This window comes from Perognathus longimembris, chromosome 12 (assembly GCF_023159225.1).
Source record: "Perognathus longimembris pacificus isolate PPM17 chromosome 12, ASM2315922v1, whole genome shotgun sequence".
Classification (NCBI taxonomy): Eukaryota; Metazoa; Chordata; class Mammalia; order Rodentia; family Heteromyidae; genus Perognathus; species Perognathus longimembris.
In genome coordinates, this window is record NC_063172.1 from 31,652,526 (window position 1) to 31,676,017 (window position 23,492).

Genomic DNA, 23,492 nt, shown 5'->3' on the forward strand with positions numbered 1-23,492 from the left:
GAAATGCATTTTAAATCGAGTGACTAACATGTATTAGATTAGGACTTCAAAGGGCTGCTGACTTACAAACTGACCCTTTACTGCTTGGTTCGAAATAAAAAGGAGACATGGAATTTTGGATGCAATTCCACAGTACTCAGGTATGTCTTATTTGATTGGTTCGATCTAGGGCCTGGGAGTTTGCTTTTTCATTTTTAAATATAATAACGAATGATGACAGGAAAAAATGCTGTATGGGGGTCTCTGGTTTTTCCCTAACAAGTAAGGTTCTTGACTTATGTGGTTAGCAGACATAAAAAAAAGATGGTTCTTTTCTTTCAAACAGTACTGGGGTTTGAACCTCTATGCTCTGGATTTCAGCCTCTTGAATGGTTAACAGCTGGAACCAAGCTAACTCTTAACTGCTTACTTACCTTTGTCCATAGAGCAGATCTTTGGTGTGACTGACCAGAGCCTATTCCCCATGAAACCCAAGGGACATTTCTCAATGCAAGTGAACTTCAACAAGTCAACATGTTTGGCTTTGAACTGCCCTGGATTAGTGTCAGTAAGGAAGAGTGTGTGACACCATTGTTAAAGGTGAGAATAGGGAACAGAAGATAAAGATGACAGATTGTAAAAAATGTTTGAACTAATGAACAGCACTATTACTGTGGTACTGATTATTTACTTTCCTTCCTGAAAGCCCTAGTGTGGTACCAACATCTGATAGCAGAATGTTTTCTTCATATTCTGGCTGCATAATTCCTTAGCATGGCTTTTCATGGATGTCACTGGTCAATGTGATGTCCTTTACACTAAGCAGGAGGAGGTGGAATGCACAGACTTACCTCACTGTGGGAGCCGTGATGCAGCCAATGAAGAGAATCCTACACCAGCTTAAGGGATGGCTGGCTTGGAACACAAAGATGTGCTTCAAGAAGAAGGTATTCAACTCAGTCAGCTGACAAAAGGAGGAGAGATTAGTCACCCTGCTATGTTTTACTAAACCATAAGCCTGTATCTTCAAATAGATACTCTACGGCTAAAAATAACTCAAACATCCAAAACATTTACAGAAAACATCTGGGAACTCCCAAGTGTTGCTATTCAAACTAGTAAGAGCTACCACATGAGCTCTGAGTAGCTTAGGGTCTGGGGGAGGAGCTGGGGTGGCAGCAGAGCACAGGAGAGCTCAGGACATAAGCTATTTGTCATGTTTACTGTTTTGCATGACTATCACTTGCATCATGAGTGATCTGCTAGGGCAGTCTGGACAGAAATGCTTTCTGCACAGCACAGATCATTTAAATAGATGCTGGACAGCCTTACAAAAATTAAGCTAGGTCTAAAGGAAGCCCGACCATGGATAAGTTAGCTTATACCCAAAGAAGCCTGAGATGCATCTCTAAGGAAGCGTGAGAAGCCCAGGTAATCATTGGCACACCTCAGGGATGGACCAGCCTTCTGGCCGCTTAATGCAGGTATTAAATATAGGTATGAACATTTGGTCCAAGCCCCACCTGGGAACAGTGGTTCCTTTCTCTAAGTTTAGCATCACAGTGAAGATCACCACAATGAGCCCTCAGCACATTCTGCATTGTGTCTGCTCTGTCCAGAGCTCATCTCCATACCTCTAGCAAGAGGGAGAGACCATGAAGTTCAATGGAGTGGTAGGTACATTTCAATCACAATGACTTCAAGGAAGTCAAATAAAAAGCAGATCACGGGCTGGGGATATGCCTAGTGGCAAGAGTGCCTGCCTCATATACACGAGGCCCTGGGTTCGATTCCCCAGCACCACATATACAGAAAATGGCCAGAAGTGGCGTTGTGGCTCAAGTGGCAGAGTGCTACCCTTGAGCAAAAAGAAGCCAGGGACAGTGCTCAGGCCCTGAGTCCAAGCCCCAGGACTGGCCAAAAAAAAAAAAAAGCAGATCACTAATTCAGGCATGAGAAAGGAAACTTGCAAGGGTTGCTTCTATGAGATTAGAGGAGGGGGCCATGGCACTTGACCAAATTTTTTTTTGACCAAATTTCTGATAATTCTGAAGATCCTTTAGTCAAAAGCTGGTTTTCTTTGGTAGCTCTCCAAAAGTGGTGCAAATACCTTGGGGACAGGAGGCTCAATATGAAAGGAAAAAAAAAAAAGGCTGTCTCTAGAAAACAGAGATGTTTTCAGAGATATAAGAATTCTTTTTGGCTATCTGGAATACTTACATTATGAAATGGCACATTTGAAAGTACAGCTCCTCTCCACTGGAACAGCTCTGTGTACAACCTACATCATCTAAAGCCCCCAATCCCAACTCCCACAGATATCTGAGAGCCAATTTCGCTCTCTACACATTCTCCAAAGTAGAATGCCCAATTCTGAATATCAAGTACTGAGGCTGAGGATGAAGCTCAGAGCCTCGTATGAAAAGGCCCTGGATTTGATCCCTTGAACTGCAAAAATTGAAAGCAAATAAAAATTAAAACAAAAGTCTGATGTGTGTGCGTGTGCATGAATGCTGGCATAGGGGCTATACTCAAGGTCTGGGTACTGTTCCTTAACTTTATTTACTCAAGGCTGGTGCTCTACTTCTTGAACCACAGTTCCACTTCCAGCTTTTTGGGAGTTAATTGGAGTTACATAGACATTCCTGTCCAGGCTGGCTTTAAACTGTGATTCTCACATCTCAGCCTCTGAGTAGCTAGGATTACAGGTACGAACCACCAGTGCCTAGCTTTAAAAATGATCATTCTGAAAAGCAATCCAATGCCTAATTGATTGCATGATGTTTTTATAGGAACTCCAATCTGTTTCTAGTTTGTAATTCAAAGAGTGATATTTTATAATGTTTTCACATAAAGAAAGATTTAGGCTTAATTATTCCATATACCAGCTGCTGAACAGTGCTACCTTGTAAACATTTAGCTGACATGCTAGATGTAGACCACCATCTATTCTCAATTCCCAGGTTTTTGTTGCTTTTTTACTATGTAGCTATGGGCATCTGAAAGAATTACCTGCCAGATGATCATAAAAAGGTATATTCCAGCCACTCTCTGAAAAGAAGATTTGGGGTCAAACCACCTAACATAGGTCCAGCTGGCAGGTGTGAACTGTAGCACGGCACGCTTGATCTTCCCAGTGGTGGTGTGGATGTCCCTGAAAGGGAAGAATGGCTCTGGTGAAAACCCAGAAAGACAAGAGAAAAAGGGAAATACAAACAGCAAGGGAAACATGTGTATTGAGGATATTCTAGCAAATGTTCAGAACAAAACGCATCTTTTCTACTTGAACAGCCCAAAGCAAGGTGTTGGTCTTCAAAGGTAAAGTATATGACAGAAACACACCCAAGGGGGGACCTGAGTGCTGACAGGCAGGGCCCAGAGCTGTCATTGGGATCAGGGGTCAGGAGAGATCTTCATTTGTGAATTGGAATTCACCTAGGAAGAATTTGGCTGTCCACAAAGATTAAACCGCCTCTCACTGCTCAGCTGTCTTCCGGGGGGTGTTGGGTAAAAGGGCACTTGCTCTGCCGACACTCCTCAGATCACTATGTCCTTATTTCTTTCCCATACTTTGGGGTTAACAGACAGTAATATTTAACTTCTCAACTTTAATCCTAACAATCACCCACTGAAAAGATTCATATGCCCAAGATAGAAACAAATAGTCCCAGACTAGCAGAGACTAACTTTGAAAGCTTCAGAGCAGAGTACAGATCCTTGCTCTTGCAAATGGGAGCTGATACCCATGTAAGTATCATTTAATACCTGGTATTTAATTCAATTAATATTTATGCCAAGGGATTTTATATATCAGACAGCAGGCTAAGTGCTAAAGGCACAAATACCAACATGACAAATCTTTTCCGTTTATAGCAGTACAAGAAAAAAGGTCTAGTCCTTTACCTCCCTGCCATTCTAATCATAGGGACATATGGGGAAAATATCTAAGTAAAAAGACTTGCATCCCGGAAGTAATGCTCAAGTGATAGAGTGCTAGTCTTGAGCAAAAAGAAGCCAGGATCATTACTCAGGCCCTGAGTTCAAGCCCCAGGACTGACAAAAAAGAAAGAAAAGAAAAAATAAAAAAGACCTAGGAAACAGAAAATAGATTATTTAATATAATGAAGAGGTTAATTTAATTTAAATCCATCTATAGTCATTTAAGCACTTAATGGGACTTCAAAAAGCATCAAACTTTTTCATTTATAATCAATTTGGAATCTTGACAGAATGATTCTAAAGTTTAATTTGAAGAATAAAAAGAGAATTGTAGTGTTGACCTTCAAGACCGTGTCAAAAGAAAGAATTAATATAAAAGGACAGGAAAAATTAGCTATCTATGACAATAAGTGTGAAGTGAAGTCTCATCCTATAGCACATGCCAAAATAGGTTTGAGAAGAGCAAGTGAGCTACTTATAATAGTAAGAATTATTACTATAAAAAGATACCACTATTAGAGGTTAGAAGAAAATATAGGTTTACATTACCTAATAAAAGCATAAAAAGTTTTTGGAGTATTAACTGAAAAACCGAATATACAACAAATTAAAAAGATATGAAAATGAAAACTAAAGCTACAAATTGTAAATATCCTAGAATTCTAAAAAGCAGTTGCTAAGAGAAATAATGAATATTAGATTAGAAATCGCACCATTTTATGTAGGATAAAATTGGCCAAAATTTTAAAAATTTAAGCAGTGAATGGAAAGAAAGACACAAACACGGTTCTAACTATTTGTTTACAAACAAAAGGGTACAAAAAAGACATATGTTCAAGAATTTTCATTGTAGACTTATTTATAGAAGTAAAAAGAAAAGCTTGAAACAACTAATGAACCATAAGGGAAATGAGTTTGCCTATATGTTGAAATATTTAGAAGCCCTGTAAAATTATGTTTCAAAACCATATAGGAAACATGGGGTGATGACATTTTTTTTTTCTTTGTCGGTCATGGGGCTTGAACTCTGGGCCTGAGCGCTGTCCCTGAGCTCTTCAGCTCAAAGCTACCGCTCTACCACTTGAGCCACCACATGACTTCCGGTTTTCTGGTGGTTAATTGGAGATAAGAGTCTCACAGATTTTCCTGCCCCAGTTGGCTTTGAACTGTGATGTTCAGATCTTACAAGTGTGAGCCACTGGCGCTTAGCATGATGCTCATATTTTTAAACTAAATTTTAAATGTGGTGAGAATAATTACTATTTTCATGATCACTTCCATGTTTTCTTTTTCATCAAATGGCAGATTCCTGCTATAAACTGGGAAGCAAGGTGGATCAAGCAGAATAAAGTAACAACAGTGACCTGTGTTGCTCTCCTCAGACGTAGGGAGGATGAAAATGCTATAACTAAGTGTCTTCCCAACGTGAGTAAGCAACAAAAAGAATAAATAGCCTGGCCCCCAGAACATGGGCTAGATCCCAGGAAGAAAGAAAGGAGTATGTGCTTGGTCACAGAGCCTCAGGTATCTGATGTACAATTTGTCCTAAAGACCAGGAGAAGCCAACACAGCAGGTAATGTGATGAGCTTAATGTCCTCAAATAGTTCACTCAAGCATTGGTGTGAGAATGGTTGAGGTGGGAAGGAGGGCATGCTCTAGGGATCAAGGACACAGGCTGAGGCAGTAGAAATCGAAGGGAAGGGACAGATTTGAGAATTATTTTGAAATCAAGGAAGGCCTGAGTCCTCTACATATATAGCATGAGAAAGAAAAAAGTTGTAACAGGACAGCATTTTCTGGATGAATGATTGAAATGAAGTTTATAGTCATTTGTGAGTTCTAATTGCTAATGTGGAATTTATTCCTTATCATCAAAGACCGCATATAAGATCAAGCCTAACAAAGCACTTACGACATGTTATGCAACAGTGTGAATAACCCTGAAAAGAGGAGGAACAGGACTCACTTGAAGCTCGCCCAGTGGTAAGTCCTCATCTCTAAGAACCGGCAGACCACCATCCCCAGCCAGATGCCACCTCCATTGCACAACAGGATGTCCAGGATAACTTGGTCCCACCAGCACTCGGCGAAATTGGGCAGAAGATGCATGAAGAAAAGCTGAGGAACACAAGAGAAGATGGTTGGGGGGGGGAATATAAAAGCAAAATTGGGGTGCCATGTAGAAAGACACATTTCCTTCTAGTCATACCTTGTTTTAGCAAATGTTCTTCCATCTCCCACCCCACTCCATGTTCAAAGTCCGTAATCTGGTTCTTGCAGATGGTTTGCAAACAACATTTATCCTAACAGCTTTATTTGATACTGGGCTTTAAAAAAAAAAAACACAAAAAAAAATAGTGCTCCTAAAAAAAAAGTTTCTATCCCTGACAACAAAGCACTGGAACAATCCTCAAAATGAGCAGCCTGAGAATTCAAGCTGTGCATTTTGGAAATATTCCATACATTTGTGGGTAAACCAGTGAGTGAATTGCAAAAGCAGAGGTTGGCCCTGATTTGAAATGAGGGCAACTGAGTGTAACAGGACGGTTCCCATAAACTGATGACATAATCTTTTATTATCTATTATAACGATGTACAGAGGTAAGACAAAAGAAGTCAAGGTTGCTGATCTCAAGGGGCAAAGAACCACAAATCACAAGCTACGTCTGAATTAACCAAATGTTACAAGAGTGGCTTGTGTAAGAAAACTGGGGCAAAAGTGATTCATTCATAAGTAGAAAAGGTTTCTTGAAGGAAGACATATTGAAGTGGGAAGAGTAAAATCAGAAATGACTAATTTCAAGAAGGGGAAAAAGAATGTTCCAGAAAAGGGAAACAGGAAGGATGGATTAGATATCACTTTGGGGAACTTTCTGTTCCCTAAAAAGAAAGGGTATGTGAGCTGTGTGCAGTGCAGCTTGACCTGCTATGTGAAGGCCTGATTTAAGAAGGTGAAAGTAGAAAGACCATGCCAGGGAATTCTCTGCAAAGAGACAACTCTTGTCATCACAGACCTCTGAGATAATAGGATAAATATTGCAAAGTCAAAGCAGTGTCCATGAAAGCATTTTGTGAGCTATAAACAAAAGATAAACCAAAGTTTTCCTTCTCAATGTGCTGGAAAGCTCCAAGACAGCTACAGCAGGTGATGGCTCGAGCTACATTCTTCCTTAGTGGAGGCACTGGGTGGAGGGCTGACAAGACCCCTGGGGTACATTCCCAGGTTCTAAGTCACAAGGCAGATCTGGGAATCTGGCCCTGATGAGGAAGACAGAAATGGAAGCAGAAGCCAGCAACATTTCCTGAACCAAAATTATGAGGAATGGCCAGGAAGGACACTTCCTAGCCCAGTAGCTTTCTGGAAGGTACTAGATGCTAGAACAAGATAGACCCTCAGAACCAGTCTGAGGAGTTGGGGCTGTGTTCATTTAGTCAGAAGGAACTGTCTGTGATGTGCAAGGAAGAGGGGGCAGGAATGAACATGGAGCTGGCTAGCGTGGGGGTGGGAAGAGTTTCCCCAGGTGCTAAGCCCTAGAGGCAGCAGGCTATGGTAAGGAGCAGAGGAAAGGTTTGACTTTACTTGGCTAAGGGATTCAGTGGGGGGAAAGCCCAAGGTCTTTTAAATAAACAATGCGAAGATGGCTGGACCACAGTTCAGTGAGGCTGTGCTGAGAGGCAGCGGCCAGCTCCCCACAAGCCTCAGAGGCTGTCTCAAAGTCTGGATTCTGTTTTAAGAGTCAGGGACTATTAACAACTCAAGAGCTTTGAGGAGGTGAAGCCCTTCACCTGATATCTGAGGTCTGTTTTAGCCACAAGGAGTTTTCAGACAAGCACTGCAAACAAAGATAATGGGAGATCAGATAATGCACTGCAAACAAGAGATGGGGGATCAGATAAGAGTGGGAGGAGACTTTGATGGACTATGTAGGTGTGACCTGGGAGTGAGATGGAGAAAGAACAGGCAAGGGTGGCTGAGGGCCTGGTGCATTGCATAGGTCATGTGGCAGCTGAGTGAAGAGGAGGCTTGACCTTGGAGGCAGAATGTGGTATAAAGGCAGAAATGCAGGCTTGGCATATGGATTGCAGGCCTGGCTACTATTGTTCTGTATGACAAGTATAATATACTGCTGTCTTGTTTTGGGGTTTTTTTTTTGTTTATACTTTTGGATATGAAGATTTGTATATGGAAGGTGTTGAGCAGTGCTGTGGATGGGTTGAACCGTATCATAATTCTTAACGTCTAATTCCTCAGAAGTAAATTTATTTGGAAATGGAGTCACTGCAGAAGTCACATGGAGAAGAATGAGTCACCCATGAATTATGACTGGTGCTTGAATACACAGAACATCAGGGAGGCTCAGAAGAATACAGAGACCATGCTGGTACAACTACAAGTTGAGGAATCAACTTGTAGTTGTACCAGCATGGTCGCTGTAGACCATGGCCAGAGACCAACAGTAAACTATGAGAAAGCAGGAGATATCACTGGAAAGTCTCCCAAACAGCCTTCAAAAGGAAGTGGTCTCGCCAGGACAGCGATTCAGACTCTCAGTCTCTAACAACGTGAGAGGTTCACTGACATCTTCCTGACACACTTCTCTAAGTTAGGGTCTAGACAGTGATTGGCACCAAGATTTATACTGTGCATCTGGCCAATTCTTTTGTTTGGGAATGATTAATAATAATAGAATACTGAACAATGATGATTTTGCTCTCCATTTGTGCTGGCCTGAGGCTGGAACTCGGGGCCTGGGTGCTGTCCCTGAGCTGTTTTGCTCAAGACTAGCATTCTACCACTTGAGCCACAGCTCTACTTCCAGTTTTCTTTGGGTGTGGGGGTTTAGTAGCTAATTGAAGATAAGAGTCTCATGGACTTTCCTGCCTGCTCTAGCTTCAAACCACGATCTTCAGATCTCAGCTTCCTGAGTAGCTAGGCTACAGACGTGAGCCACCAGCGCCTGGCCCCAAATTTCATTTTGCTAAGTTTTTCAAAAACATGTCTCTTGCACTAATTAAATAAGACAAACTTTTGATCACAGATAATAGAGTATATGGGGAAGCCATTTTCAGCTAGAAAAATACCTTCAGATGCCCTTGTGTTTCTTCAACACCTTTTTCCATTTCTCCCAAATTGGAAACTAGTGTGAAGGCAAAATAACTTATGTATACACAGAATTCCTATTTGTTTATCTCACTTGGGATTTTAACCCCATTATTTAGCTTGATTTCATAGAAATGAAATACTCTTTATGATTTATGGCATCGAGGCAGATTTAAGTAAATGAGGATTTTGTTTTCTTTCTTTTAATAAAAAAGGTATTCTGGGGCTGGGAATATGGCCTAGTGGTAACGTACTCGCCTCATATACATGAAGCCCTGGGTTCGATTCCTCAGCACCACATATATAGAAAACGGCCAGAAGTGTCGCTGTGGCTCAAGTGGCAGAGTACTAGCCTTGAGCAAAAAGAAGCCAGGGACAGTGCTCGGGCCCTGAGTTCAAGGCCCAGGACTGGCAACAAAAGCAAAAACAAACAAACAAATAAAAAAGGTATTCTGGCTGGATACTGGTGGCTCACGTCTGAAATCCTAGTTACTCAGGAGGGTGAGATCTAAGGATCACATTCAAAGCCAGCCCAGGCACGAAAGTCCATGAGACCCTTATCTCCAATGAACCACTAGAAAACTGGAAAGGGAGTTATGGCTCAAAGTAGTAGAGCGCTAGCCTTGAGCACAAAAGCGCAGGAACAGTGCCCAGGACTTAAGATCAAGTCCCACAACTGACTGGAAAAAAAAAAAAAGTATTCAATGTTCTTACAAGGATGGTAAGCAGAGCTAAGCAGAGTTTTGTGCTGGAGAGGTGAATGCCTGTTACCTGCCCACTCTGTCTCCTATACACATCAAGTGCCGTATGGAGTCCAGCAATGCCTCAGGCCACGCCTTACCTCAGTCAGCTCCCAGGTGATACTGATTGTCCAGCAGAGGCCGTAGCTGCGGATCAATAAGGCCTTCATGGCCCAACCCCAGAAATGCCCAAATGCAAATATATCAAAGTGGCTGACGATCCTCTCCCAGGTGATCACATGGCAGTTCACAGCATACTCCTGTTGAACAAAAAAATAAAATAAAAGGGAAAATGAACAGAATTCCAGAAATCAGCTTCCTCTCAGGATTCAGGTATGAGGTATGGAATCAAAGAACTCTCAAGATCTGACACCTAGTGTGTGTGTGTGTGTGTGTGTGTGTGTGTGTGTGTGTGTGTGTGTGTGAACTCAGGGCCTTTTTTGCTCTACTACTTGAGCCGCACTCAGGCTTTCTAGTCTTTGCTATTATAATCAGAGATATGAGTCTCACAAGACTTTTATACCTGGGCTGGCTTCAAACTTGGAGCCTCAGATCTCAGTCTCTTGAGTAGTTAGAATTACAGGTAGGAGTCACCAGTACCTGATTTTTTTACAGTTTTAAAGCAAAACTCTTGAGAGAAAAAAAAAAAAAAGCAAAACTCTTGGAGTAAATGAGCAAGTATCAGAAAGTGTATATTTGAAAATTACTTGGCTCTGAATTGCAACACTAGGCTAGAATGGGTAGGAAAAGAATTTTACCAAGTTTTAAGGCATTTTAAAGAAGTCACATTACACAGACTCTTCACCTGACCACAAGGCAAGTAAGGGAAAACCAGTTACAGAAATAGAAAGAATCCCAGTAAAGAAGTTTCACATTTTTTCCAAAGATTATGATTTAAAGAGGAAGCCATAATAACTTTTTTAAACTGAGTACTACAGAATGAAAATGTTGGGTTGGGGGGGGGGCGTGTTACACAGAACTCTAAGGAAAACACAAATGCTCTGCTGGAAACAAGGGCTATCATTCCACCTTCAGAAATAGTAAAATAGAATATCCCCCACCTAAAAACACATCAGCTACTATAGAATTCAAATACTAGGAAATTCTAAAGCTTTTAAACAATTTTGGTTCCATCTTCTCACTCTGACTATGACATACATTTCTAAGCAATTTTAAATCTCTATGTACTTACAAAAGTATTTACTATTGGATGATATAACACAAATTTCAAGGCAATTTCCTCCTCTCATCTCCTTTGTTCTCAAAACCAATCTGATAGTAAAAGTTGGAAAAGATCTACCTATTATCAGCCCAACTGGAAAAAAAAAATTCCTACAAAGTGTACCAGGCTCAAAATCTAGAAGTAACACTTTCTGAGAGAACAAAAGAGCAATTCAGTGCCTTCCATTCTCTTCTGAATCCTACCATATCTGATCTCCTTCTCTGATATAGTGTATTGCAGTTTGTACAAGTGAAAGGACTTATTTTTAAACCTACCACTGAAAAGCAGTGGGATGGGAAATTATGTGTAAGCGGGAAATCTAGAGAAAAGAGAAGAAAATGTAAAAAGGGTAGGTCTAGGCTGAAAAACACAACCTACCCTGAACTGCAGGGAAAAGTCTCTTCCTAGACTCTCAACAGTATTTTCCTGTCACAGGGACTCGCAAGCTGACATACCACATCCTAGAGCAGGCCATATATTAGGGCAAAGAAAGTAACACCGTGCCACCATCCCCAGATTTCTCAACATCTCTTCCCTCTGCCAGCTTTGGAATAGGAGGCTCAGGGGCTAGACCAGGGCATGGGGTCAAGGGTGGGGATGTCTACCAAGATTATTCTCAACCATAGGCTGGAGGTGGTTTTGGCAGGCCTTGGCACTTCTATGCTTCAATTATAGGACATTTTAAAAATATAAAGTGGCAGTGGTATATACTAACATTAGAATTATTAATGTGCGGATGTGCTAGTTAATGACCTGGGGTACTGGTCCTGGGAATACCTCAGGAGATACAGCAATTTATAGTTGTCTCTTGGTATCCTGGTGACCAGTGCCAGGATACCCCAGGATGCTCAAATCTCTTATACAAAATTTGCATATTTTGTATACATCCTCTCTGTACTTCAAATCACCTCCAGATTACTTCTCATCTGGGAATGCAAATGCATTCTAAATAGTTGAAGGAATAATTAGAGACACATTGTTTCTCTAAGTATCTGTGACGAACAGTTGGTTGAATCAGACACACAGCTCCAGTGGTACTAGAGCCTTGGAGCTTCCCACAAGCAGAAGTCTAAGACCTGGAGAAACAGGTTTTACCTGAAGACAGACCTGAGCCAGCCAGGACCTGGAAATGGGCTGAGTCGGCAAGTGTGTGATAATTCTGCCACCTCCAACCCACTCACCACCCCACCTGTCCTCAGGCTAATCTCGATGGCTCCACCCTCTTATCAGTAATCAAATTCCAAATCTTATACATTTACCTTCTCAACTTTTTCACACTGCAGTGTCATTTTCTTGCTCACATTCTTGCAATGGCTTTCTAAAATTGACATGTTTTGATGATACAATAAAGTTCAGATGAAACTGTAATATATACCTACATCACCACCACCACCTTAACACTTAAGACATTTCACTGGTTACCCTGTGTCTACTTTTGCTTCGTGTGTGTGTGTGTGTGTGTGTGTGCATGTGTGTGTGTGCATACACACATGCATGCACATATGTGCCTGAACTCCTACTCTCCCGTAGTTTCTTTGCTTAAGGCTGGTACTTTTACCATTTGAGCTATACCCCACCTCACAGCTTTTTAGTGGCTAATCAGAGGTTAAGTGTCTCAATGACTTTCCTACCCAGTCTGGCTTCCAATGTCAATACTCAGATTTTAGCCTCCTAAGTTGCTAGGATTATAGGCATGAGCCACCAGTGTTTGGCAGAATGTACTTTAAAAAAACAAAATACAGTAAGAATTATGCTTAACTTATTTTGGTATTGGGGATCCAACCCAGGCTTCATTCATGCCAAGGCATGTAGACTGTACCAATGAGCCACAGCCCAGGCCTGAATCAATATTTTAGGAAGCAGCAAACTGTCCAGACTATTGGATAAGAAAAAGACCCTACAAGGATGAACAATTCCCTAGCACTATCTTAATTCATAAAAAAAAAAATTCTAAGGGCAAAGGGAGTGTGGCTTTCAGTGACCAGAGTTTATCAAAGTAAGTGGGTATCAGGTAAAGGCTAGGGAGGACAGATGCCACAGACTGTCAGTCTTGTACCAAAGAACTTCTGCAAATCCTGCAATGTTGAAAGAATTTCTCCACAGGAAAGTGTAAAAACAACCTGCAGGAAGTAAAAACTGATGAGGGAGAGAGAACAGGTGGCCATTCCAGCACCAATCAGAACTCTAGAAGCATCCAATACTCTCAAGGTTTGCTTAGATTGGCAAGAAGAAGTAGAAATTATGGGAGACTAGATTTTAGAAGCCAGTTGCAGCTATTTTGGAGCTATAACTGTAACATTCAGATGTTCCTGTGATAAGAGATTACTGAGGAAGATAGAGGTCAAATACGTTGTACTGTAATGTTCTTTACCACTTTTTTTTTTAATGCCTAATACTTGATGCAGGTTGAAAGATACCTGGTGATAATCTTGAGAAAGAACAGGCATTTGGTTGTTGGCATATTTGCTTTGACAATCAAGAAATGATAGGAAAGGAATTAGCAACAAGTACAAGCAGTAATTATTCTATCGTAGCAGACTTTAGTCAGACCCTTCTTAGAATGGTGTTTCTAAAGTTTCTCTTTCTCACAGCTGGGAGAACTGGATCAACAGGGCAGCCACACAACCATCTGCAAGTTGGTTTGCTTTGTAATATGATCACTTTTGCTTAAAGGCCTAAAAATGATGCCTGGGAAAATATTTTATCTGGGATATCTTCCTCCCAATTTCAAAGGCTTTTGTGTACATACTAGTACTTTTTACTGTACCTAGCAGAGCTGAAATGAAAAGGAGTTTTAAAGCCAGAGAGATCCCAGCTTGAGTTCTGAGTGAGATGCTTAACCTTAAGGCTTCCATTTTCTTCTCAGTGAAATGATACAAACACTGAGCACACGTATGACAGGCTTATGGGGACTATCAAAATAAAGTGACCAGTCCATAACCAGGAACTGCTATCATCATTTTTATTACAACTGTGGTTTGGATCTACAATGTCCTCCAAATGCTTTTGTGTTAAATGTTTGGTATGCAGCTTGCTCCTATAGGAAGATGGGAAAACCTTTAAGGGGTGGAGCCTACGTGGGAGGTTTTAGGTCATGGGAGCGTGCCCTTGCCGAGGGCTATGGGATGTCCATCTCTCTGCTGCTCGGCTGCCTGGAGGTCAGCAGCTTCCTGTTATGTGCTCCTCCATGTGCTGCCTTGCCACAAGCCAACTGACTGCTGTCGGTTGACAAGAGTCAACTGATCTCCAAAACTATGACCAACAACAAACTCTTCCTTCTTTTATATGGATTACATCAGATATTGTTACAGTAATGGAAGGTTAATACAATTATTATCGTTATAAGCTACTAAATCATCCTTTGCCATTTATGTCTTTCAAATAAGAAATCTACAAACTGTTCTTGCTATTTATGATTTCTGCATTATCTTTGTTTGGTCTTTGAAGAAAACTGAAGATAAGCTGGGCACAGGTGGCTCATGCCGATAATTCTAGCTCCTCAAGAAGCTGAAATCTAAGGAACTCAGTCTGAAACTAGCCTAAGCAGACAAATTCTTGAGAATATTATCTCCAATTACAATTCTAGAACTGGAGGAATGGCTAAAGTGGTGAGAGCCAGCCTTGAGATCAAAAGCTAAGCAAGAGCATGAGGCCCTGAATTCAAGCCCAGTACTGGTGCACACACAAAGAAAGAGAAAGACAGGAGAGAGGAGAAAGATAAGGAAAGAAAGAAAGTGAGAAGAGAGAGAAAGAAAGGAGGGAGGGAGGCAAGGAGGAAAGAAAAGAAAGATGGAAATAAGGAACAGAAAGGAAGAAAGGCAGGTAGGTTGTAGTTAAAACTTTAGAAACACCATTCTAAGAAGGGTCTGACTAAAGTCTGTTAAGATAGAATAATTACTGCTTGTACTTGTTGCTAATTCCTTTCCTATCATTTCTTGATTGTCAAAGCAAATATGCCAACAACCCAAATGCCTGCTCTTTCTCTTGAGTATCACCAGGTTTCTTTCAACCTGCATCAACTATTAGGCATTAAAAAAAAAGTGGTAAAGAACATTACAGTACAAAATACTGTGATATAGATTTTGGTCTTCATCCTGGCTTACTGCCTGAGATAGGGATCTCACTGACTGGTGTAGGACAGACACATACATTTGCCAAAAAGAAAATTACTGTGAGCATGAAGAAAAAACATTTCTTGTCTCTTTTTCAGCAGTCTCTGGAATAAAGTTAAAAACAGATCAGTCTTAGGCAAGTATAAAAGCTGTTTGGGTGGCTCAATAAAAGTAACAACTGGCCTCTTTGTGGCTAGCAGATGGGAGGATTGTGGAATTGGGGCTCAGGGATTGTGGACTGAGGGTAGAAGTGCTAAGGGTGACCCTGACAGAAACAACGGCAGCCCATGGCAGCTGGCATATGTCAGGCCCCATGCAGGGCTTGTGGCCAGCTGTGTATACAACTATATGTAATGTTACTTTTGTTTAGTTCATAAGAATTCCCCAAAATATGTATTATTATCCTTACCTTATTAAGAAAGGGACAGTCTAAAAGCCAACTTTCCCCAAAGTCCTTCAGTGAGCACATGATATAGGCAAAATTCAGGCACCAGCTAATAGGCACAGTAGCTCCTACTGGTAATGCCAACTACGAGGAGGCAGAGATTGGGAGAACTGTGCTCTGAGGCTAACCCAGGCAAAAAGCTAGCAATATTCCATCTCGAGCAATAAGACAAATTTGGTGATTTATATCTAATAATCCCCGTTGAGCAGGGTAAGAGGCTTCAAATCCCAGGCCAACTTGACAAACCTGAGACCCCCCACTGAAAAATAGCTAAAGCAAAAAAAAGGGCTGGGGATGTGGCTCAAGCAGTATAGCACCTGTCTAACAAGTACAAGGCCCTGTACGGAAAAAGTCAGTATGGAAAAATTAAAAAGCTTACGCACAAGTCTAAGAACAATGTTTTTACTTTCCTTAGTGTGTGTGCTTTCCCTCATGACAGGATTTTATTTCCCTGCATCATATCACTTCTGAAAACCATACAAGCTAACAGCTCACCTGAAGGTCGAAGTTTTAGCTCTCTACACAGAAAGCACAGAGAGAACCAACTTAAAATGTCAGGTCTACCACGGACACCCAAGAATCTACCCACTTCTCTCTGGTGCCACTGATGGATACATACCATGATATCTGCTTCCCTTGTGGCATATCGAAGATTTGGATCTAGCCAATACATTAGGGATTTAACTTGCTCGAAATTCAGAAACAAGAGGAAGACCAGAAACAGGAAGTAGAGCACGCTCAGTCCTGCCAAAACAAAAGCATGTTCAGGTTTAGTAGAGATACACAACACACATCAAACTTGAATACAATCTGTGTGATTACTGCAACATCGTCCATGGAAACCTTAGACTTTACTGGGGTTTAAACTCAAGGCCTTGCTTGGGAAGTGCCAAAACACTTGAGCCACATCCCAATCCAGGTGTTTTCTTTTAATGAGGGAGCCTGATTCAGAGCTCTAATTTGGACTGAGAGGAATCAGTGCAACTGTCTCTGAGCAAACAATATTGGAATTGAGCCTTGAAAGACTGGCCACCAAGAGATCTGTAAGAAATGTCTGTGAAAATATAGCTCGGATGCTGGCAGAGAGGGGACTGAGAGAGTGGCACTGAAGTGACAGGCAGGGCTTGGGAGCTACTATAGGATAAATGAGGAGGACATAAAATGACCTAAAACAACATCTTAAGAGACCACCAGAGTTGACAGGCTCAAGCTGGGTGAGGACATCTCAGCCTTGGGGCTCACTGGATACTCCATACGTAGTGGACCTTGGGCCTCCCATCCTAGATTTGCCCTCCATATTAATAATTAGCCCTTGCAGGCTTCATATTCCTGTCACAGAACTTCATAATTGCTATCCTAATAACCATATGCATGTCAACTAAAAAAGAATGGTGATACATTTTCAAAAAATTCAAAATCTGTGTACCATATCTCAGAAAGATTTGAAAATCAAGCATGGGGGAGGAGAACATTCCCGCTTTTTCCAGTAGCTCCTGTAAGAAGGAAGACATTGACACAGGGCATGTAGACAAGGTAATACACGTGACCTTAGGGCACAGCTGCCCAAGCACAGGCTTGACTGTAATATCCAGAGAGACAGACGAGGATGGCCACAGCTGGCCCCAATTTCCAGGAAGTGCCGGAGTGCAGGCTGCTCAATGGGGCTTTTGGGTCCTCAGGGAGGGCGGAGAGGCCAGGAAGGACCAGGAATGACCTACCCATGTATCCCTGGGGCCAGGAACACAAACATCTAGGCACATGGTTATGGCAACTGCCTTAGGTTTACATTGACATACCAGTCACTGTTATAAACTATCACCTTAAATGTCCTGTTATGCCTTTTGAAAATGATTATTTTGAGGGAGAAAGAGATACTATGTACACTTGGGTTTTCAGTGGGGCTTCAGGTCTGGACAATACAAGGAGGATGCGCATAGGCCACATGGCAGTGGGCAAGCAAACACTCATACACATGGCCTTGGAGCACAGGACCCCAAACTTGGCTCAGGTCCTGGGGAAAGGGCTACATGTCTCATCAGATTATTAAAGGGTTTCATGTTCCAGAAAAACTCCCAAGTAAAGACAGAAACTGCTGGATAGCTAGACAATGGATGGAAAATAAAACAACTCACAAGTGCCAAATGAGTTGAAAATAACAATACTTTAAGAAGCAATACACCACCCATGGCTTGTGAGTATAATACAGCCAAGACTCTTTTTAAAAATGTAAATGCATGGGCTGGGAATGTGGTCTAGCGGTACAGTGCTTGCCTTGCATGCATGAGGCCCTGGGTTTGATTCCTCAGCATCACATACACAGAACAAGCCAGAAGTGGCGCTGTGGCTCAAGTGGAAGAGTGCTAGCCTTGAGCAAAAAGAAGCCAGGGACAGTGCAAAAACAAACAAACAAAAATGTAAATGCAACTGCATCATTCCTCTGGGAAGAACTTTTGTGAGATTTCCCAATGCCCTTTGCACATACTCCTTTCCCCACCTGGCACACACTCTCAGTTCTGAGTGCTCTCCTAAAGGTTCTCTTGTGTACAGGAAACATGGGCCACGGCTGGCTTGGAACATGCCAAGGTCTTCCTAACTGTGGGGTCAGTTTAGCAGCCTTTTTCCGGCTAGAAGGCCAAGCTCCCCAGATGTCTTTAACTTTCTTTGCTCTCAGATTTTCAGCTTTGCCTCCTCTTACTACTCAAGCTTAAGGCAATCTCCTGTGAGTGCCCCTCACCCAGCTTTAATTTCCCAACAATGCTGACAGCTGGTAATATTTATTTACAGAGTTGTTAAAATTTGTTCACTGTAGCTGTCTTCCTTCCCCTGGCTTAAGGGTAGCTCCCAAGGGCATGCCCTGTGGGTCTGGGCCAGCAGGGCCAGCCAGTCACGCTCAGTGAGGAGATGCTGAGTGAAAACTCCGCTGCTAAACTCAGAGTTAGAGGCTCTCTGAAAGTTGAAAGACAAGAGGTGCTTAGCAAAACACCCATTCTTCATAAGAGTCCTTTTAACATTAGTATAAAAGATTACTTTTCCAAGCTGAAAATAATTTTATTTGATGTCTTACACAAGATGAATACAAATGGTCAAACTTTTTGAAGATTTGTTTTTCAATCTATTTGAACTTAGGGCTTCATGCATGCATCTATTTCAATTTCCCTTTGGGGAACACAAAAATCAAAACTAAGATACTCAGTATTGGCACACTCATTGATAAACGAGTTCAGATGAGGGATCTTTGTCAGAATTCTCTCTTGCTCATAGCACTGAGGAGGCTGAGTTGCTTCTGTGTTTGCATTCCCTCCAGTTGACAAGACCAATATTCTGGGTAACAAGAGGATAAGGCACAAAGGAAAATGAATGGAATTTGCTCGAGTCAAACCTGTATACACTCAAAAGGGACAATTGGAGAGGCAACAGTTTGCAATAACACATATTGTATCAAAGACATGTAATAAAAAAAATCTGTATTAGGCACACTAAAAAAGTAAAAACAAAACAAACACTATAAAAGTTTAACTGCAGAATGGTAAATATGAGTGGTATGTAACACATAGAAAAAGATATAACTTTTTTTGCATCTACTGAAGCAACTCACCAAAAACCATTCTCCATAAGGCTGGATGGGGTCGCGTAAATGGACCTGCAGATAGAGAATACAAAGTTAGAAAGAATGAACTGGTTTGAAACAGGAGAACGCCCTGATGATCTACCTGCAGATAACAATAGCAGAAAGGCCTCCATTTTCTTCCCTCCCTTCCTCCCTTCCTTTCTTCCTCCCTCCTTTCCTTCTACTCTAGGGTCAAAGTCAAGGTTGGAATGTTTTAACCACATTGTGATAGTTAGTTACAGAAATAGTCACAGGCTCTACTTCGCACAGGGAGTTTTTTTTTTTTTTTTAAAGATTTGTTTTCAAAAGTGGGCACATAACTTCCCATGGCAACAACATTGTAACCTTGAGTGGGTCAGGAGGCTGGCCTCTGGCATGTATAATACACATTGTGCTTCTCAAGGGAAATCTGGCCGCCCCTTAGACAGAGGAGGGGGGTTAGGACAGTATCTAGGGGTGTGTCTGTGTCCAAATCTAAGCAGCGAGTGAGAGAAAGAGAAGTGTGTATGCAGAGGAGATGGACGGATGAAAAAGAACAAGCCTATGTATTGGGGGTGGGGGGGGTGGGAGACAAACAGCTTAGGATCCCTGGAACACACAAGTACAGTGGCTTTTTCTTATGACCTTTGGGAATATGACAGCGCAGGTCCACACAATGAAACCACACAATAAAACCAACACAAATGAAACCAACATTTCACCGACAAAACTTATCTTTGCTGTAAGGGATACACCAATAACTTGTGAAAGGAAAGAAGCAAGTAAGCTAAGGCCCGGAGCTACAAAGCAATTTATCTCTAGCTGCAACCTTACAACTCATAGAGCCATAAAAAGCAGTGCTCTTTCTTGTTGGGCACCTATCCAGTCTGGGTTCCCAGGTCTTTCTACACTTTGAGAATTGGCAACGTTATGAACCACTGAGGCCCAGGGGACACACCTGAGCTTGTTTACCACCTTTCTGGCGGGAGACTTCCTGCCTGGATGAGTCTATCCATATCCTTCAATATGAGAGCCAACTTCTGTTGCTTACAACCTTGAATCTTGTCTGAGGCAACCACTACATTGTAATTCTTGTTCTAGAATTCATTTTTAACTAACTTTCTTTTGACAAACCAGGCTCATATGAAGAACTCCATTTATAGTATCTACCACAACCCAAATCTACTGCATTGCTGAGTGTCGACAGGGATACTCTGCTTCACCCAGACACATTTGCTTCCTGAGCTAGAGATGGCAGGAAGGATGGGCTTGGATAATGAGAAACTGTCAAAAACTATAAAGTAGGATGGACAGATACTTATGGAGACAGGGAAATAACATTTTTTTTTTTTTTTTTTGGCCAGTCCTGGGCCTTGGACTCAGGGCCTGAGCACTGTCCCTGGCTTCTTCCCGCTCAAGGCTAGCACTCTACCACTTGAGCCACAGCGCCGCTTCTGGCCGTTTTCTGTATATGTGGTGCTGGGGAATCGAACCTAGGGCCTCTTGTATCCGAGGCAGGCACTCTTGCCACTAGGCTATATCCCCAGCCCGGGAAATAACATTTTTAACAAACAGAAAAGGGCCAGACTCAGAAGTTAAATAAGCAGGAAGTAAACTAAAAAAGCAGATAAAGCTCCCTTCCCACCTCAACTCTTTTTTAATGCTGAGTTCTAAGACAAGTGGGAATTATAGGGATGGCTACAAATCAGCTCTTACCTTGGAAATGGTAAAAACCTAGGAATTCTTGTTGGAAGCAAGGATGAAAGGAATGTCAGACAAAAGGAAATCCTGGAGAGGACAGCAGCGGCCCTTTCCTGAGTGCAGGGCCTCAAGCACAGCCTTCAAGTGTTCCTGACACCCTGTGATGGTGGTGCAGGTCCACTATCTGCCCACTCACAGATCACCTCTCCAGAGCAGGAGCACTGCACAGGGCCATGCAGCCCACAGGGTTCCACTCCTGTGGTCAAGTTGTACTCAATCAGCAGGGCGGTAAGGAACTCTGAGTGCCTCCTGTGACCCTACAGCACAGGGTCACCTCAGGAAGAGAAGCCAAGGGGGAGTCCAAGGTCTGAGTCACGACTGGTTCCAGTGCCAATTGTGCACTGGAGAGAGACAGAGAAGGGTGCTTAGTGCTGGTGCCACTGGAGGGAACTGGAATCCATGACAAAGGCGAAGGAACACAGGAGAGGCCAGGGAAAGGGGACCAGGAAGCCTTCTGAGATGTTAGCCAGGGAATTACTAGAAGCCTTTGCCCACAAAGGGTGACAAAGGGCCCTGGGATATAAAGAGGCCCTGTGAGTAAGTAGGTGGCATCAAATCCAAGTCAGGTTCTATAACAACCTCAAATCCAATCCAGGCTGCCTACATTCATCAAATATGCCTCAGTCCACCCCATGAAGCCGGAATGGTAAGATTTGCCACAGCTACCTACTGCCTTCTAAGAAGCAATGTATACAGAATACAGCTTATATTTTTATTATATATTAAATATCTGATATAGTTATATAAATTTTATATTTGCCTATGTGTACATGATATCTAATATACAATAAATATATTTATTATACTATAATCATTTTGTTATATTATTTATAGAGTAATGAAATATTTTGCATTATAATTATAATTGTAATAAAGTATTATTTCATTATGGTATAATAAAATATAACATATAATACAGTTTATATTATATATTAGCCATATATTATATGTTTGATATATTTATGTACACATTTATATATTTACATTTGTGCATGACATTTTATATATTATAAATATATATCATTGTATATAATATAAATATGTTATTATTGTAATATAATATAAAATGAATATATTTAGATGTAATTTATGTTACGTTATATGCATATTATATGTAAAATAATATATTTTTATTATTGTAATACAATATACTATAACAATAATAAATAATATATATTGCTTATGTATTAACAATAAATAAAATATTCTCTATATTTATTTATATATGGTATTTAACATGTACTTAATATATTCATTATGTATTAAATGTATTATAAAACATATTCTATAATATATTATTTATTACTATCATTTATTAGATACGAGAAATGGGAAGGCTTTCAGACAGTGAAGCAGAAATAAATGCTGTCTTTCTTCCAAACTGAACTTTTTGAATATCCATCATGAATCTCCTATGTAGAATGCATAATTTCCAGTCAGATACTACAAGCAAGTTTAATCTCAAAAGAAAGAGCTAGTGTGCCATGAGAGCAAAGTAGTATTTTTAATACTACCTCAAAAAGTGTAAGACTGTGCTCTATTAATCAGAAATGGTTATACTTGTGAGTAAATAACGAAGAATGAAAATTTAGGGAAGTATAATTTTTTTAACCCAAACCAGAAGATGCCTGTCCAACAGTGACACATTTCTATCTTGGGCCAGAGGGCCAGCCACGTCCTTTTAGCTTGCTTCTTCTTTTCATAATGATTATTTTAAAGTTCAAATTCTTCTAGGAAAACTTGGAATAAAATTATTTGAAAGCATAGTCAGACCTAAGAATTAATTACTATTTTTTTTAAAGTACTGAAGCAGAAGTTACAAAATGAGGGAAATATATATAATATACATATGAATATATATTATATACATATTATATACATATGAATATATATTATATACATATTATGTATTATATATTACATATATACATATATTAACTATATAATTGTATATAACATTATCATGTTATAGGTTGTACCATATATTATATAAATATATTTGTTTTAATTTAGAAGACAGTAAGTTTTTTGGATCACTTTCAATCATCAAGAAGACATGATTAGGACAGGTATGGTGGCTCATACTTATCCTTGAACTTGGGAGGTGAGGGCAAGAAGACCTGTGCTTGAGGCAAAACTGGATAATAATAAAGAGACCCTTCAACAAATAAAACAAAACAAAAGGTATGATCAGCATGATCTTTTGAGTTCAAAGAAGTCAAGTGAGGAAGAGGACAGAGTGGTAAGCTCAGGAAATACTAGTATTTCACTCTCCTCTAGACATCTTTTAACAGTATGAAAGGATGTCTGTCTTGCATAGACACAAGGAAGAGAGGGCTGCTTCCATGAACTTCCTTTTGGTGCTCTGTTTCATCACCTAAGTCAACATGTACTTCCTGAGAGGAGGCTGGGCCAGGCATGGGATACAGACAAGGCTGGGTAGAGGGTGGGACCAGTGGTCCAGGGGAACCTCGGAAGCAGGAAGCCGGAGCTGTCTGCTAGAAGAAGCCTTGCAGCTAAACAGCCTCCGACAGACTTCTCAATTTCACTTTCATGATGTAGTGAAATAGTTAAAATTACACTTGTATTTCAGGGTCCTTTGCAAT

At 41.0% G+C, this 23,492-nt stretch overlaps 1 protein-coding gene across 1 annotated transcript in view; it reads right to left on the bottom strand.

Moving 5' to 3' along the window:
- Ptdss1 (phosphatidylserine synthase 1) overlaps positions 1–23,492 on the bottom strand; it is a 55,374-nt gene that overhangs the window by 17,327 nt on the left and 14,555 nt on the right. The window contains exons 3-8 of the mRNA XM_048358359.1: positions 19,135–19,179; positions 16,159–16,283; positions 9,862–10,020; positions 5,886–6,037; positions 2,992–3,133; positions 831–943 (exon numbers count right to left, since the gene is read on the bottom strand). Coding sequence (XP_048214316.1) covers positions 831–943; positions 2,992–3,133; positions 5,886–6,037; positions 9,862–10,020; positions 16,159–16,283; positions 19,135–19,179 — 736 coding nt within the window. The remainder of the gene's footprint in view (positions 1–830; positions 944–2,991; positions 3,134–5,885; positions 6,038–9,861; positions 10,021–16,158; positions 16,284–19,134; positions 19,180–23,492) is intronic.